Raw genomic sequence first — 17,370 nt, 5'->3', positions numbered from 1 at the left:
GTCTCAAGATACTGCATTGATCCAGATTCGGGACTTGCAGTTAATTTCTACTTTGAAGTCTATGTTTATTCAAAAAAAAAATATATATATATATATATATATATATATATATTTGGAGTTATTGAAACATATTAGTGATGACAAAATCAAGACTTCACAATCATTGAGTAAGAGAGAAGAATGGGAAGCAGATCAAGAATACTTACAACTTAATCAGACACTATGGGTCGAGGTCAATTCGGGGTGACTTGGGGGAAAGCCAAATACGCTTTGAGGAGAGATAGGAAGGCATCAATATTTCTGAGTTGTTGCCCACTTAAATTTTGAGGCATAATTGAACCTAACTCGTATCACAGAAACGATGAAAACAATCTTAAGTATATTACCTGCTTACAACCTGTTTCCTTATGTCATAATACAGCTAAACACGGATCTATGTGACAGTCACATACTTAGTATGATTCCTGTTCGGATCTTTTCTAAAACGTAGCAGTCCCTATCGAGACTGAAATTTGATCCCTTATACTTTAATTGTTAAAAGTTTTCCTTTTCTGTAGTTGTATTTTTTAAACAGGTTACTTGGACTTGATCGTGTCGTTTAGTTCTTAAAGGAAAGTTTTATAACTTAATTGGAAAAATGTTAAACTTATAAGGTTAAATTCTGTAAATTATAGGCGATGTTGTTGAACAGGCGAAGTTGTGGATAACTTCGCCTAGGCGAAGTTATCCGTAACTTCGCCTGTATAACAGATCCCCTATATAAAGAATACTTAGAGTCAATTTGTTCATTATTCAGCGAACTTATATCCACCGTTTTTCACAGCGAACTTGTTATTACAAAACCATACTTGTTCACTTGTTCTTCGATTTCAAACCGATCTAAAGGTTGTTTGGGTTCTTTTATCTGATGTTATATGTTCTTTGATTAATCTAAGGTTGTTTCGACAACCGGGTAATACCCTCGGACGACCGACCATTAAACCCGATTTCAAAACTCGTTTTCACGTGGTCATGTACAAACTGATCGTCAACCTATTGTTAAAAGCTTGAGTTTAAAAGTCCTAAATCGTCAAAATACCCAGAAAACCTCAGATCTTCAAGCTTGAATCATTCGAACTGTCGCCGTTTCAGATTCAGGCGAAGTTATGGTTTAGGGCGAAGTTATCCGTAACTTCGCCTGAAGCTTAAGTTCGCCTGAGGCGAAGTTATCCGTAACTTCGCCTGAAACTTAAATTCGCCTGAAACTTAAATTCGCCTGAAGCGATGTTGTGGTGAGGCGAAGTTATCATTAACTTCGCCTGGATCATTTTTACTTAATATTAATTAGCCGAACTTAAAGCTGAAGCGAAGTTGTTCCCAACTTCGCCTCATCTTTAACTTCGCCTATACAGAGTTTATCACAACTTCGCTCATGGGTAACCAGCGAACTTGTGTTATTCATTAACGTTTATCTAACTTGGTTCGTTTGTTGCAGATATGGCTGCAGTAGCTGGTGCTGGAGGTGCAGGAGGAGACGACGGTGACAATCAGAGGCAATTTTTCCCGGGTCACAATATGTACATCACCCTTGACCCGGAAGCAAGCGGCGTTGAGGATTACCGCGAGATTATTACTTTCCTCATACGCTTGAGGATTTTTCATGCTATCACGAACACTCTGCCGATATCCTTACCAAATATCGAAGACTTTTGGCAGACGGTAGAATACGATTGTCGTGTTGAGCCCCCGGTCATGCGAGCGACTGTGAACAATCAACAGGTTCAGTTCAATTCTGAACAGATTCGGATGGCGTTACGGTTTGGAGAAGAGACGAGGGACGACCCAACTGAGTTTGTGGCTCCGTTTCGTGATGAAACGTTTCTCCGAATGGGCTATTCTGGTCCATTAGGCGATACACCGAGACGGAAGGGTTTTCTACTTGATCAGTGGCGCTTCCTTATACACGGTCATGATAGTTTGCATGTCAGGAAGGAAGGCGGGCACTGACGGTATGGGTGCGACCATTGCAGTCCGCAATGACTGCACTGACTTACAATAAACGCTATAGTTTTAGTCAGATGGTCTTTTACGAGATTGACAGACAGAGGAGGGCGATGGCTCGTGAGCGGTTCATTATGTATCCACGTTTCATCCAGATGATATTGAACCATGTGGCTCCGAATCTTCCTCAGCGACGACCAATAAGATACGTGGAATCTGTGAGCAAGCGTTATCTTCGCTCAATGCCGCACTTCGAGTGCGAGGAGCAACCCTGAACGTCGTCCAAGGCATACTCCACTGTTTGGGTTTTTAATCAACCCAGAGTATGTTCCTGCTGGTGGGGACGAGTTCAGAGATCCTCAACCGCGACAGGCAAGAGCAACTCAAGCTGCATATGCTGTGCCTGTTGTGTCGGCTTGCAGAGGATATAGATCTTGATGCTGTCTTTGGAGGTCAAGGTTATTTCGATATGGATCAAGTTGTTACACATGAAGAGGTGCAGGTCTCTGCTGCACAAGGGTTCGGTTGTGAGTGTTACTAGAGCAGCTACGTCGATGGCTGACTCAGATTTGGATGAGATCATGAATGAGGGGAGACGGTTGATGGTGTCCTCGAGAGAGAACTTTATGGAAGAGAAAGAGAACGGAGGATGATGATGAGTCAGAAGAGGAAGAAGATATACATAAGCTGATAAGACGTTCAAGACGGGAAAGGACAGGTGCAGGGTATGGGAGCTGGAGAGACTTCAAGGATGGTACGTTTCGCTCCGGCTGCACTGTCTGGTATGTCTATCGTTCCTACTTCTGTACAGGTTACAAGTATAAGCGCTACGGATGTTCCCGTGGTGGCTACATCATCTGCTGGCATTCCATCTACCACTACTATCCAGACGTCGACTCCGGAGATTGTGTCTCTACCACCTCCAACGCTTACTCAGTCGGTGGTTGCTGCACGATTTGTAGAGTCAACGGTCGTCACTACTGCAGGGTTATCAGGTATGGTACCACCTGCGGTTACGCCTGCTTCTGATGTCTCGCCTACGCCTATGTCAGACTCAGAGAGAATAGCTTCACTAGAGCGGATCGTGGCAGAGCAATCGAAGACTATTCAACGCCTAGTAGAAGCAAATCAACTACAGTCATCCCTCCTGGTTGAGGCATGGGAGAATTATCGATGCCTATGAAGGAGTTCTTGGCATCTCAGGGGGAGATGAGCTGTAAGGGGCGACGAGCTAAGGACGAAAAGAAGAAATGACCGAGACGATGATCCCAATGCATCGAAAGATGCAGGGGTGAGCTGCCAAGAACTTCTCAAGCTCTTGGTACTTCCATAGCTCAGGGGGAGTCTGCCCGACGCGGCTGGTGGTTCTGGTGGTGATGATGTGGTGTTGGTTGATGATGACGTGATTGATGCGTTGAGGGAACTTGACGATGATATGTTCAGCGACGATGTGTTATTTGATGAAGATGTGCTGCCGAGTGATGTGATTGAGAAGATCGGTGAGCAGATTGAGATTGAGAATGAGATTGAGGAAGGAGAGATGGTAGAGGAAAATGTCGAACATGACATTCCAGAGGTTGAGAAGGCCCGATATGGGTGATCAGACGGCAGTTGAAGATACTGAATGGGAAGAGCAGCCGAGGTGGAAGGAAGGATACGCTCAATGGTTCGTCAAAACGAAGAAACCGGCAGTCCCTACCATGTTCAAAAAGAGTTACAATATTAAGGGCTATGCTGAAGGCAAAGAAAGGGATTATATGCTGGATTTATGATGAGCAGTTGCGGCTCTTCGTGAATAAACGATATGATGGAGTTCAGTACCTTAGAAGAATGTTGAGATCGTTAAACACACTGCCTGAGTGTGAGGTTAAAGACTTAGCCAGATTGGGGTTGATTAATCGAAGTGACGATAATATGGCTAGAGTCATAGGAAAATCGTATGGAAAGAGAGCATAAAGGAAAAGAAGTTTGAGCTGTTGAAACCACAGAAAGGGAAACTTGTTGAAGACAAGGATAGAGGTTTAAGAGCTGATGGAAAGCCTTGGATGGTTATGAAGTATAAACCAATCCGGGTTGCCTTAAAGAAGTACCGATGAAGCTTATGCCCAAGGATGTGCTCAAAGACCTAAAGTGGTGGTTCGTTGATTGTGAGACAGCGGGAGGGCAGTGATGGAAGATGAGGATGAACAAGAGATCCTTAGAGTTTACGATCCGATGCATCTTGTTAACTTATCGCAAGCTGATCTGAAGATGCTTAACGAGAAAAAGATCTTTTATATTCCTGCTTGGAAGGATGAAGCAAGGAAATATCAAAGGGTTGTGTCGGTGTTGCGTTAGAGAAGGAGTGCACGCTTGAAGATACAGGATTACGAGACAAGAGCAGGAAAGATCAAGATATGAAGCTACTGCCAAGGGGGAGTCTGTTGGTGCATAAATGCAGTAGTTCATATGTCTAGTGTCTGCTAATCGAGTCTGTAATATTGTTTATGTATTGTTTGTTTAAAGCGAAGTTGTTGACAAGTTCGCCTAGGCGAACTTGTTAACCAAGCGAAGTTTGTTGACAAGTTCGCTTAAGCGAACTTGTTAACCAAGCGAAGTTATGGACAACTTCGCCTGAGGCGGAAGTTGTCATGTATTTATATAGGTTACGGATTATTGTTTAGGTGTGAGTTCAAGTTCGTGTAAATCAGTGAGTCAAGTGACGTGAGGTCGAGAGTCTGTAACTGTGATTTATCACGTGTTGATTTATTAATATAACGTGAGTTTGTTCGTATCGTATTCGTGTGTTCGTGTGTTTGTGTTCTACGTCCGTAACGATCTACCCAGGGATTCCGCACCTGTGTATATCGGGATATCTCGTGTGATCCGTCCAGGGAACCTACAATGATGCTTCACCGGCACGAACTCTCAGTTATACATTCATGCTTCATATTATCCGAAGCAAAGGCACGTCAACGATGTTCTTACCGATAACAACTACTCAGACTGGTCCCAGAAGATGATGAACTTTCTATTCGCCAAAAACAAAGTTGGTTTTATCTATGGATTCATCGAGAAACCAAAAAAACCGTTGCGGATTACATGTTGTGGATACGTTGTGACACCAGGGTTAAAGGATGGCTCACAACGACCATGGAAAAAGAAATCTGAAATAGCGAGAAGTACGCCAACACCGCCACATAAATATGGACCGATATTCTTGAACGTTTTGGCAAGAAAGTGCTCCACGATCATACGAATTGAAGCAAATACTTACCACCATGAAACAAAGGGGCACCTCGATCTCGGATTAGTTCACTAAATTGCGTAGCATCTGGGTAGAGATGCAATCAGCATTTTCCGTCCCTCGTTGCACTTGCAACAGATGTAATTGTGATGTTGGAAATAAAATGGTGGAAATTAAATACAAAGAAGGCTTTACGAGTTTCTCATGGGACTAGACAATGAATTCTCGTTTATTCAAACTAAGATTTTTGCCATGTATCCAATACCGAGTTTAAATAATGCTTATCATCTCATTTATATAGACGAGAGACAAAGGGCTATTACCGTCAACAAGTAGCAACCAACCAAACCTGCTTCCTTCAAAACCTTCATGCACGGGGCGTCGTGATAAGTCAACAACTCTAAAAGATGTCAAGCGGAATGATGTCATGGAACATTTCACGTTCTGTGGAGTTTCAAGCGAATTGGGTATCCCGAGTGGTGGCCGGGAAACAAAAAACGCGAAGAGGTGAAACCGAAGGCAACACAAGTTGACACTGTTGAAAGCCCCATTCCAGCTTTGACAAAAGAACAATATAATATGTTCATAAAACATTTTGCAGAGAGTGAAAAACTTGCAGATGGAGATGCCACTCGTGTGGCTTTCATGGCAGGTAAAATAAGTTATATTAATGAATGGGTAATTGATTCGGATCCACCGAACACATTACTCATAATGGTGAAATTTTTGGAAAATAGGGTTAAAACCATAAGCGAATTACTAGTGGTTTATCCCAAACGTGGAATCTATATCCGTTGAAGGAAAAGGGGAATGTACGCTACCGGGAGGGGCAAAAATCAAAGGGGCTCTTCACGTTCCACAATTCACTTGCAATCTTTTATCTGTCAGCCGACTGAGTCAAGATCTTCAATCTGCCATAACATTTTTTTCTTGATTTTTGTGTCATGCAGAAACTTTACACGAGGAACTTGATTGGTGCATGTGAGTGCAAACATGGTCTATACCGAATGGGGATGCTTGGGATCAAGAGAAAAGCCTTGATGAAAACCGTTAACATTTGGCATAGAAGATTGGGCCACGCCTCCGGTGAAAAACTTGTTCAATTGGATTTTCTTAAGAATTTTCCTTTTAATAACTTGTGTATGCTTGTTCTCAAGCTAGACATATTAGACTTACTTATCAAACTAGTGAGATTAAAACTAAAGCTAGTTTTGAATTATTGCATTGTGATTTTTAGGGTAAATATCGCACACCCTCTTTTTCGGGTGCCGGTTATTTTTTAACCGTTTTCGATGACTATAGTAGGGCGGTACGGATTATATTGTTAAAATTCAAACATGAGGTGGGAAGTTGCCTCATTAATCTTTACACTTGATAAAAACTCAGTTTGGGGAAACAGTTAAAAGAATTAGAAGTGATAATTGGGGGGGGGGGGATTCAATTCAAATGAGATGGTCAAATTTTATAGTGAGAATGGCATCATACAAGAAATCACATGTCCACACACCCACAACAAAACGGGGTTGTGGAACGAAAACATAGACGCATTCTTGAAAAGGCCAGGGCTCTTCGATTTCAGGCTAACCTACCCCAAGAGATCTTGGGGTGAATGTGAGTTGACTGCCATCTATATCATTAATAGATTACCTTCCTCAGTTGTCAAGAAATCCCCATATGAAATTATTTTTTCACAACAACTAGATTACAATATTATGAAAGTCTTTGGGTGTTTAGCCTACTTCAGAAACAATGAGATACATGGGGACAAGTTGGATTCGAGAGGGAAACCTGGGGTGTTTTTAGGGTAATCGCAAGAGACTAAGGGTTACAAAACTTTTGACATAGAAAGTAAAAAGATAATAGTCTCAAGAGACGTCAAGTTCCATGAAACCCATTTTCCTTTTATTGAACAAAACATTGATCCAAATGTACTAGAATATTTAAGGTTCTTAATGAACCAAGACATTATGTAGAAGAAATTGTGAATGGGCCTATTGATGGTAACCAGGCCACTGAAATAGAAGAAGCCTCTTCCCATGAAGAAGAAAGCCATGAGCAAATTTCTGATGGGCCGGTTCCTAATGAAAACAATTCACCTCATAATAAAGAGTTCACCAACATTAATCAAACGGTTCACAATGATTCCTTGGACACCACCACTGAATCTCATGTTATCGAATCTGTTCGAGAAAAGAGAACAAAGTCACAACCAAAACACTTGAACGACTATCAAGTTTGACTACCCCCTTCGGTTGACCATGCACGAGTTCCTCTATGTCGGAGTTCCTCAATGGTATACCCTTTATCCAATTTTGTTTCTTACAAAAACTTTTCTAATACTTACAAAGCTTTTCTAGTGGCTATCGACTCAAACGATGAGCCCAAATATTTTCATTAGGCTATAAAAAGTAACAAGTGAAAAGAAGCAATGAAGAATGAGATTCAAGCTCTTGAAAAAAATGGCACGTGGATGTTGGAAGTTTTACCAGAAGGAAAACGTGCAATTGATTCTAAATGGCCTGTACAAGGTGAAGTATAAACCGAATGGTAAAGTCTAGAGGTGCAAATCTCGTCTAGTTGCAAAAGGTTTTACCCAGATGGAAGGTATCGAGTACCATGACACCTTTGCGCTGGTGGCTAAACTTGTCATTGTTCGAACCCTTTTGGTCGTTGCAGTAAAACAACATTGGGCTATCCACCAACTCGATGTTAATAATGCTTTTCTGCTTGGTGATCTCAACGAAGAGGTCAACATGAACATCCCTCAAGGGTTCGACGAAGAAGGAGAAACTAGAGTGTGCCGATTCAGTAAGTCGTTATATGGTTTGAAACAAGCGTCACGTATTTGGTATCACAAATTTACCAACACTCTTCTTGACCTTGGGTGTAAACAATCCAAGGCGGATCATTCTTTGTTTATTCAAAGGCAAGGTGGTAGTTTTGTCGCATCCCTCATTTACGTTGATGATGTTGTCATGATAGGAAACGACAACGCCAAGATGCAAGACATAAAGAATGAGCTCAATAATAGATTCAGCATTAAAGATCTTGGAACTCTTAAGTATTTTCTTGGTATTGAAGTTTCACGTATAAAAGAGGGCTTAGTGTTGAGTCAACGGAACTATGTTCTCGATATAATTAAAGATTGCGGTCTATAAGGTTGCAAACTGAGTCAGATTACTATTGAACGATAAACCTTAAACTTGATAGAGTAGAAGGTGAACTGAAAGTGGATGCCAGTCAATATCGTCGAATAGTTGGCAGGTTACTCTACCTACAAGTTACGAGGCCATATATTGCCTACACGGGCAATATTTTAAGTCAATTTGTTGCCGACCCATGACAGCCCAACTTGGGCGCCGTTCATCGAGTTCTTTGTTATTTAAAAGAACTCCAGGTCAGGGTATTCTTTTGCCACGAGAAGGTAGTTGTACTCTCATTGCACACTGTGATTCCGACTAGCTTGGTTTTCCTTACACACGGAAATCACGGGCCGGATATTTGCTTCTTCTTGGTCGCACTGATTTCTTAGAAGACAAAGAAACAATTGGTTCTCTTGTTCATCCGCCGAGGTTGAATATCGTTATATGGGCTCGACCGTTAGTGAAGTTCTTTGGGTCAAGTGGCTTCTTACTGAATTGATTATACCATCTCCCCAACCTACATCCTTGTTTTGTGACAACCAGGAAGCTCGTCATATTGCAAATAATCATGTTTTCTATGAGCGAACCAAACATGTTGAAATGGACTGTTACTTTGTTCGTGAAAGAGTGGAATCTAGTGAAGGTGCAACTTTTTTCCATTGACACTGCTATGCAGTTGGCTGATCTTTTAACCAAAGAACTCGATTCTAAACAGGTATGGTTCTTGCTTGAGAAATTGGGCGTTCGAAATCTCCACACTCCAACTTAAGGGGGATTATTGGTATAAATACGGAATAAAGATTTTCGTTTATTAGATGGATCTACTTTCCTCTATTATTGAAAAACGCTTTGTATATAAACCACTTATTGTTATGTATTGAGTTATCACAAATAATAAGAAAATAACATTTGAACCATCGAATTATCAGATCTTAGAGGTTTAAATAATTAACAACCAACTTTAGCTCACTCCTCCACAGAAGCTAAGTTTTTTGGTTGTAGCTAGGGGTGTGCACAAAACCGAAAAAACCGAATCGAAACCGATAAAACCAAAAAAAAACCAAAGCGAAAAAACCAAACCGAATTAGAAACCGACGATTCGGTTTTGAACTTTAACAAAAACCAAAAGATTGGTTTTGATTCGGTTTTGTATTTTGTTAAGAACCGATAAAACCCAACTGAACCGAAATAACCAACAAATTGAAATAACCATATATTTTAACCTTAACCATTAAAACAAAATCTGCCAATGACCATTTGTTTAGTTTTCACATATAGTTAATAACTAATAATACTAATACTTTTACTTTTGATTTTTGATTTTAAATGTATCTTTTCTTAGCTTTTAATATTTTAAGCCCAAATATTCATATTCTATTAACCATTAGTTTAAATAATAAAAAAAAATATCATGCCCAATTTCAATAACTTTTGGTCAAGTGTTTTTTTTTTTTTGCCCCGAAATGTTTTGGCTCGATTAGTAAAACCAAAAAAACCGCAACCATAACTGAACCGAACCCAAAAACTTAAAACCGCAAACCGAAAAACCCGAAACCGAACGGTTTTAAAAAAATTATAAAACCAAAAGTTTGGTTTTTGGTTCGGTCTTAGTCAATAACTGCACCTCGCACACCCCTAGTTGTAGCATCCACCACAATTAAAATGCAATGGCTCATCTTCATACTATTTGAACTCGATAGTCTAATATCAAATAATTTACTGCTTGCTAACCCATTATCATATGTTATAAAGTTCACTTGGAAAACATGATTAAAACGTTAGTGTTCAAAGTATAAATAACACCTAAAGAGTATATGTGGTCTGAAAAAAAATTGCGTACATGTGTGTGTATGTGTTTGAGTGTGTGATCGACGAAAAAGAAGCGACCATGAGAGGGCCGTGATTTTTAATGAAATTAAAGGAAGGAATCATGAATCATGCTTTTAATATCTTGTTCTACCTTATCTTGTTCTGACTTAACCTAAGGGAAAATAAGTGGTAAGTGGTATATTTTAATTTGAAACCTAGTGGGAGAAATACTTGTGCTCTTGGGGAAAGATACTAGGATAAGAAGCATAATGTCACGGGCCAAATACTTAAAGATCGAGATGTTTGAATTGTGTTGAAACGCTTGGGTTTGTTGGATCGTCCCGAACTTCATCGGGCACAACCTCAGCATGAAAGAAAGCGTACATGTCTAGTCATGCTTGCACGACGAAAGCATCGCTGGTTGCGAGCTGTTGCCGCTTGCCTGATGAGTCCAAGGCAGGACGAAACCAGCAGACCTTGATCATGAGCGGACCGATTGGCTGGGCTTCGGGCGCCACACGAAGTCTGAGAAGGTAACTTCGTGACAAGTGGTATCAAAGCAGGTCGAACCTCGGATATGTTGGAACGTGTACACTCAACCAAAATCATCTTAAAAATGTCGAGAATGAGTTTTGCAATGGTGGTGGGAGAATATTGATTGGTCTTTGTACGCCGAGAGTATGGATCGTGAGCACCGCTCTAGTCCAGTGAAGTGAAGGCCACCGTGCTTGTGTTAAAAGTTTTACGATGTAGCAGGGCCGAAACTTGTTTTGAAGTCTGCTAGGTTGGCGACGTTGGCGTCACATAATCCGACGGCATAATTAACAGACACTGCTAACTCACATTTTGGCTGAACTATCGGGTGCCCCATTTATCAGAGTGAATTATTCTTAAAACTCATGGCTTCGACTTGTGAGCTGGTATGGGATGGCGAGCTTGCCCTTCAGACATTCATGGCATGGGGAAAGACCAACGTCTAAGTCTTGCACGTCGGTATGGGACGATAGGTGCATGCACGGGGACACGCATGGTTATGGTGGTGGGAGAGTGTCACGAACCAAATATTTAAAGATCGAAATGCTTGAATTGTGTTGAAAAGCTTGGTTTGTTGGCTTGTCCCAGACTTCATCGGGCACGACCTCAGTGGGAAAGAAGGTGTACTTGTCTATACGTGCTTGCAACGAACGCAACGTTGGTTGCGAGCTGTTGTCGCTCGCCTGATGAGTCCAAGGCAGGACGAAACCAACAAACCCTGATCATGAGCGGACCAATTGGCTGGCCTTCGGGCACCACATGGAGACTGAGAAGGTAATTCCATGACAATAAGCCGCTATTTCAACATATGTCGGCATACGAAAGGTAAACTTTTCATACGACATCATAGCATTCATTCTGGACTTCCTTGGTTGGCCAGGTCGAGCCCCAGATTTGGTTTTACTTGGTTGAATCTGACTTGGTGGTGATGACCCAAAGGGCCATTGAACTTGATATGAATAGTATTCCATCCAACTTGATGAGTCTAAACTGGCTTTCAATCTCCATTTCTTCATAATTAAGGGTGGTATTGTGGTATAGATTCAGTAGTATCAACTAAAAACTCAATCGGCATTTGTTCAATACTAGCCATGTATGTTACATGGCTTCCATAAGGGGCCACGTGGCAGTCCACACCAAGTTGGTAAAATAGTAGTCACTTCCGTTATCGACCATCTGTGAAGTTTTTTGGTACCAGGTTTGATCGCACAGTTGTAACCAAAGAACCCTATAATTCACAATTGGTCAACCATATAGAACTCAGGTGTCACTTCTTTTGGGAGATGGTAGCTCAAGAGTAATTTGTATTCGAACATTCTGACCAAGGCTCTGAGCAGGAATAAATTCGTCTATTTTTTATATTGTCTATATTTAGTGGTCATTGCTCTAGGCCATGAAGAAAGTAATATTGTTGACTACATGAAGAAACAATTATTTCACAAATTTCATGGGAGTACTTCCTGCATCTAGGCTACACTAGACCACAACAATCTTAGGGAAAAAATGGTTTGATTCAAATAATAACCTAGAAATTTTTTAAGTTTGGTTGACTAATAACCGAGAAAATTACTAGAAAGGTCACTTGACGAAACTTTTTTTTCTTTCTAAATTGCCATTCATTTGAAACATACAAATACTAGTTGTTTCTAATTTCAGCCAACTAAAAGGCGTTACATCAGCTTCGCCAGCTAAGCTTAGCCACCGCTATTTGGCCTTGAAAAACATGAAAAGTATTGTCGGGTTCAATATTCATACAGCCAGAGAGCGAGACATGTTGAATCTACACATTGATTTTTAGTCGTCCCAAAAGCACAGCCTAAGCCTTAGTCATCATCCAAAAGCACATGCTTAGCAAGCGCTTTCCTAGCATCTCAAACAAATGTGCAAGGTAAATGCTAGTCGTCTCAGCCAGTGAAACTATATGGTGAATCACTTTTCATGAGTTGGTGGCTAAGGCTTAGCCGTCCTACGAAAGTGATACGATTGCTTTCGATTGACTGAAATATGATATGATAAAGTTTTATTAGGCTAAAAAGAAATGTTTGTTTTGAAAATTCCTCTAGTCAATCGACTCTATTTAGGTATATTTTCACTAGATATATACCATGCATGACTAATAAAAAAATATTCTAAAGAAATTATTAAAAAAGTATTATAATCCTTCAACTGCAACCTTCGTAGGTCAATTTATAAAGGACATAGTGGTTGAATTAGTACCAAACATTGCTTGTATCTATAGGTCTCTTTCTTGGAGAATCATACTTTGGAAAAGATGTGATCTTTTATCTTTTTATATTACACAGCACTTTATTATCAATTTTTGACATAAAATATTGTATTTAATAATTTATATGCTTTATATGTTATAAGGCTATGTGTAGCAGAGGACTATAAAATGGGGGCGATTTTCAACACGCAGCGTCACGTTAGCAAATGGGTGACTTTCATTTTAGGGGTGTAGTAGTGTTGTAGCATAACACACGCACACACACACACACATATATAGAGGGCGGTTAACGTATGTTAATTGCTTATCGTACAATCAGTACGCGACACAATCAAGCGCCCGATCAATTTTTTAAAACACGCGCCTCTTTCTTCAAAAAGGGTAACATCGTCAATTATTATCCCTAAATCACTCTCAATTAAGCGAGTGGTTACCATAAACTTAATCTCGGCGACGAAGCGTACTAATTCAATCAACTGTTCCGGCGACGAAACAACTGAAGCACACTACATTCAATCGAAAAATGAAGATGGATAAAACAAAGGAACGAAGATCAAAGTTTAAACAAGACAAACCTCAGATTATTAGTAAATCAGGTGTTTGTTTATTATTCCTGTAATCGTTTTAGGTTTTAGAAATCAGTAAATCAGTAAACTGTAATCGTTTTAGGGTTTATCTTAAATTGTATTAATTATTGTTTATTACGTTGTCAATTAACCTCTGTTGGCAAGCGTTTGGCATGCGTTTGGCATGCGTTTGTGATAACTGAATAATAGGTTCCTTAAATGGTCTTGTGCGTTTGGCATGCGTTTGGGAGTCTTGTTTGTGATAACTGAATAACAGGTTCCTTAAATGGTCTTGTGCGTTTGGCAAGCGTTTGTCATGCGTTTCGGAGTCTTGTTTGTGATAAATGAATAACAGGTTCCTTAACTGGTCTTGTGCGTTTGGCAAGCGTTTGGCAGTCTTGTTTGTGATGACTGAATAACAGGTTCCTTTATGAGTTCTTGTGCGTTTGGCAAGCGTTTGGCATGCGTTTGGTAGTCTTCTTTGATATGACTGAATAACAGGTTCTTTAACTGCTCTTGTGCGTTTGATGAGCGTTTGGTAAGCTTGTTTGTTAACAGGTTCTTTATCAGGTTCCTTAATTGTTCTTTAACAATTGGTTTTGCATATAGTATTAGGCGTTTGATGAGCGTTTTAAAGTTATTTAACATCTGAGTTTTATGTGTGATCAGTTAAGCGAAAGGTTAAAACAAAACAAGTTGATGCCAGAGTCAAAAAGCTTAAGACAGAACATGTTGAAGCAAACTCTGATTCAGACTTTGAAGTTTCAATCAACGAATTTTTATCAAAGAAGAGGAAAGAGGTGGAAGAGAGTAGTTCAGACTCAGACTTCCAAAAACCAAGGAGGAAGGTTGTTAAAGAAAAGAAACCAGCTGAGAGGGTACAAAGGAAACCTTTTGTTGAATTTCTAGACAAGAAAGTTGCGGCTCAGATGTGCACCATTTAACATTGTCGATGCAGTGAGTGCAATGAGCTCTACCCAAAAAGATTGTTTAAAAGAAATGGGGTTTGGTTCAATATTAAACCTGCAAATTACCCAAACTCCATCAATGTTAGGGCATTGGTTGCTGATGAACTACGATCACCGATTTAATGAATTGAACATCGGCAGCAGTGTTATTAATATAACAGCAACAAAAGTTCATGAGGTGTTGGGTATACCAATGGGTAAAATACCCGTTTTAGACAGGAGTAGACCAAGGTTGGGGGATGATACAACTACTGATATGTTCAAGAACCAATTCCCGACTCCAAGAATAACTATAAATCATGTGAGAGAGAAATTGACGAATGATCAAGGAGTTGGTGACATGTTTAAAATTAATTTCCTTGTGTTGTTCAACACATGTATAGGTTTTATTACAAAATCAACAACAATCAACCAACGATTCATCTCCGCAATCGATAATCTCACAGATATTCCAAATATGGACCGGTGCGGCTATGTAATCGAAAACCTAAAGATGACAAAGGAAGAATGGAAAGATGAAAATGAACAATACAACGGTCCAATCACCTTTCTTACGATGCTTTACACACATGAGTACCAGAAGAAATATGGTACATTTGGGGCTCCGGTCACAACACCTGTAGTCAACTACATAACAACAACAACTCTGGGAAGGATGAAGAAATACTTGCATAATAATGGACCTCCTGTAGATGATGATTCTGAAAACGAGGAATACGCTCCTGCGTATGAGAATGTTGAAAACGAGGAAGCTAAAGATGATACTGCTGATGCTGCAGCTGCTTGTAAAAATGATGTTGAAGCTTCTGGTGAGATTGCAGCCACCGGTTACAAGATAATTCCTGAGATTGCAGCTGCCGGTGAGATTGCAGCTAAAGATGATACTGTTGATTCTGCAGCTGTTAGTTAAGATGATGTTGCAGCTTCTGGTGAGATTGCAGCCACCGGTGACAAGATAACTCCTGAGATTGCATCCGCTGGTGAAATTGCATCTGCTGCTGATAATACAGTTGATATTCCTTCTGCTGATAAACCTGCACAAACAGTTGGTGGGGCACCTGCTGGTGAAAACGCGATACATCAGCCTGATACAGATGGTGACTACCAAAAACATGGTAACAAAAAACTTGTTATTTTCATCCAATGTGTATTTCTTTTAATGATACACTAACATATGTCAGAGGCAGATGGGGGTAGTGAAACAGAATCAGATAATGCCGATCACAATGCCGAAGGCGAATTTGATGATGATGATGATACGTATTCACATTTGAGTTTGCAAATGCCATTGGGAAGACACACACTAGAGCTGGTCGAGTTTTATTTGACCCCACTTCAGCTGTCTGGAATATCTGCTTACCTACCACCAAAAGAAACAAAGGAAGAAAAGGTAAGACATACATAAAATCAGAATATCTTAATTTAATTAAAAACTATATTTTCATTTTACAGTCTTGAATAAGAAAATGGATAAGAAGATGAAGAAATTTGAAATACTTTGCAAAGAAATCAATAAATTAGTCAATGAAGGGAAGGAAAAACATCTATCAAATCCACATATCTTCACTAGGTGTTGTGATTGGGAAGACATGTTCAATCCTAATGTGGTTACCAAAACACAAGAAAGTGAACCCGTGAAAAACAACACACTCCTTAATTTAGGTGAGAAAAGCAATCTAACTCTTTATCAAAAAAATATATATGTCTTTGAAAGTTTCCACTTCTTTTACAGCTGCCGCAATTGAGACAGTTCATTCACATGCAGTAGTTGGTTCAGATACTGTGCTTGGTGAAGAAGGAAGTGGTACGATCCTGAAGTTTATAATCTATCAGAAGAAAAGAAAAAATCTGAGGAAACTGTTGATGATGCAGGAGTTAGTGGTGCAGGCGTTGGTGATGCAGTGGTAAATACAGAGGTTGAGGGGCACGAAAAATGTAATAAATTAAAAACTTCTTTTATACAACTTTAAAGAAATATTATTTATAAAAGATTAAATAACATGTATCATTGGTAATGAATCTCAACTAAACAAAGATGAAGAAATTAATGTAACAGAGCTAGAAGGGAATAATAAACTTGATTCAGTTGTCCCTACAGTACTTGCATGGGCAAAAGAAGGTATTTTTATTCTTAAATAATAAACTTAAACGCTTGTCAAACGCTCTGTTAGTATGTTTAAACTTACACGCTTTTTAAACGCTATCTTAAGATTCACAAGTTGGATCGAAAGACGACAAGATGGAACACACTGTTGCAAAAGAAGCTGAAGGTATTAAACGCTTCTTAAACACTTCTTATCTATATTTTTTTCTTAAACGCTTCTTAAACACTTATCTCACTTGAAGCTCATGTAGTGCATCCAAAGGAAGTAGAAATTCCAAAAGAAGCTGAAGGTATTAAACAATTCATAAACACTTATCTATATTTTTTTACCATTTTCATACATAAACGCTTTCTACGCGCTCATACTTATTGCTTCACAGTTATCTCGCTTGAAGCTCATGTGGTGCATGTTCATACAAATGCCCAAGAGTCTAGTTCCCTTGCATCAGAGATGATACAAGGAGGAGAAAACAAAGATGGTATTGATCCAATAAACACTGATGCAACTCTCGAAGATATCATAGGTAAGACATAAAAAAAATGCATTTGCTTTATAAAAAAAAATTTAGTAACCTGCTTCAGTGACTTTAACTTGTTTTTCAGTTACTAGAATTGAAGAGAAAAACCAAGTGAAAATTTCAAAAGCTGAAGCTGAGATGTCACCAAGTGAAAATTTCATAACACCGACTCAACTTCAAAAATGAAACCCAAAATTACATCTCCGGTATCATTAATACAAGAAAATAAAGACAAAGAGTTGGTGAGAGAAGAAAGAAAAAGAAAGTTACCTCCTGCATTGAGATCACCATATGT

The 17,370-nt window shown here is 39.6% G+C and overlaps 1 protein-coding gene across 1 annotated transcript; it reads left to right on the top strand.

Moving 5' to 3' along the window:
- The first annotated feature begins 14,484 nt into the window (after positions 1 to 14,484).
- LOC143596757 (uncharacterized) lies at positions 14,485 to 15,911 on the top strand. The gene is made up of 4 exons (XM_077075448.1): positions 14,485 to 15,238; positions 15,365 to 15,568; positions 15,635 to 15,843; positions 15,906 to 15,911. The coding sequence occupies exons 1-4, from the start codon at positions 14,485 to 14,487 to the stop codon at positions 15,909 to 15,911; spliced, it is 1,173 nt and encodes a 390-aa protein (XP_076931563.1).
- Positions 15,912 to 17,370: the final 1,459 nt, after the last annotated feature.

Source organism: Bidens hawaiensis, unplaced genomic scaffold (genome assembly GCF_021521415.1).
Source record: "Bidens hawaiensis isolate Kalapana, Puna unplaced genomic scaffold, B.hawaiensis_p1.1 tig00046954_1, whole genome shotgun sequence".
In the NCBI taxonomy this organism is placed as follows: domain Eukaryota; kingdom Viridiplantae; phylum Streptophyta; class Magnoliopsida; order Asterales; family Asteraceae; genus Bidens; species Bidens hawaiensis.
This window is presented reverse-complemented; position numbering and strand designations above follow the sequence as displayed.

What these genes read in the sequence shown, in the direction of transcription:
- LOC143596757 (XM_077075448.1), top strand. Translation starts at nt 14,485, where the DNA reads ATGGGGTTTGGTTCAATATTAAACCTGCAAATTACCCAAACTCCATCA. An exon ending in TGCTGATGCTGCAGCTGCTT is followed by an intron (nt 15,239 to 15,364) that starts GTAAAAATGATG and finishes CTGTTAGTTAAG; the next exon opens with ATGATGTTGCAGCTTCTGGT. An exon ending in TGGTGACTACCAAAAACATG is followed by an intron (nt 15,569 to 15,634) that starts GTAACAAAAAAC and finishes AACATATGTCAG; the next exon opens with AGGCAGATGGGGGTAGTGAA.